The sequence below is a fragment of the Pyxicephalus adspersus genome, chromosome 7 (genome assembly GCF_032062135.1).
Source record: "Pyxicephalus adspersus chromosome 7, UCB_Pads_2.0, whole genome shotgun sequence".
NCBI lineage: Eukaryota > Metazoa > Chordata > Amphibia > Anura > Pyxicephalidae > Pyxicephalus > Pyxicephalus adspersus.
In genome coordinates, this window is record NC_092864.1 from 481185 (window position 1) to 482194 (window position 1010).

The 1010-nt window shown below is 52.8% G+C and overlaps 1 protein-coding gene across 1 annotated transcript in view; it reads left to right on the forward strand.

The window, feature by feature from the left end:
* BICDL2 (BICD family like cargo adaptor 2) overlaps positions 1-1010 on the forward strand; it is a 6621-nt gene that overhangs the window by 1817 nt on the left and 3794 nt on the right. Inside the window, exons 3-4 of the mRNA XM_072416899.1 lie at positions 143-289; positions 514-669. Of these exons, the coding sequence (XP_072273000.1) occupies positions 143-289; positions 514-669 (303 nt within the window). The remainder of the gene's footprint in view (positions 1-142; positions 290-513; positions 670-1010) is intronic.

The following is a 1010-nucleotide window of genomic DNA, read 5'->3' on the forward strand; positions in this document are numbered from 1 at the left end:
AGATGAAGGGTAAAAGGTCCAGTTGGGCTTGATCAGAAGATAGAAGGTTGGTCAGGCGGAGCTGGAAGGTCAGTAAGTTGGGTGGTCAGGCAGAGATGCACCGAGCCCCACACTGACCTGTTTTGCCCCCCCCCCCCTGTAGAATGCCCTCCTCCTGGAGCAGAAGAGAGACCTGGAGAGCCGGATGAAGAAGTTGCAGGAAGATCAGGAGAACTCGCAGAACCTCCTCTTCACCCTGAAGGACACAGCGATGAGGATGGAGAGGCAGAAGAGTGAAGCAGAGGCCCGGGTAAGTACCCGGGTGTCACTGCCTGTAACTTGCTGAGCGGGGTAACAAGATGTCTTTTCTGATTGGTAGTTCTAGGGAACGGCAGTGTTTGTGCTCCGGATGGGGCATCTCAGCTCCTCCACAGCATTCATTATAGATCTGAAACTTGTGTCAGCCAATCAGTGTAGGTTGGAGATTGTCAGTGATTGGCTGGGATGAGCCCCTGATCATGTGTTGTATTTCAGTTACAAGAGGGCCAGGTGGAGGCGCAGCGCCTGAGGGACAACCAGCGACTTCTACAGATCCAAGTCCAGGAACTACAGGACGAGCTGAAGATGAGGGACAGCCAGGCTCTGCATGACAACCGCAACTCTCTCCATTCCGAGATGGAGGACTGCCAGGTGAGGAGGGGGGAGGACGCTGCGGGGTCCCCATCACCTTCCACAGCCAGCTCAGATTTCAGAGGCAAATCCCCCCCCCCCAGGAGAATCCACAGAACCAGATCATATTCTGCCCCATGCTTGTGTCATATCGCCCCCCACTGTATGCAAAGGGTATTTAGATCACATTCCACATGGGGTGTTGTGATGTTTGGTGGGAGGAGGACAATGATCTATTCCTTGACACCTTCCATATATCATGTAAAATATTCATTGCTTGTGTCATGTAGTCACATGTATTGTTAGCGGGGGTGTTATACAGGGGGTCACATGACTGTGTGCAGGGTATTGTTAGTGGGGGT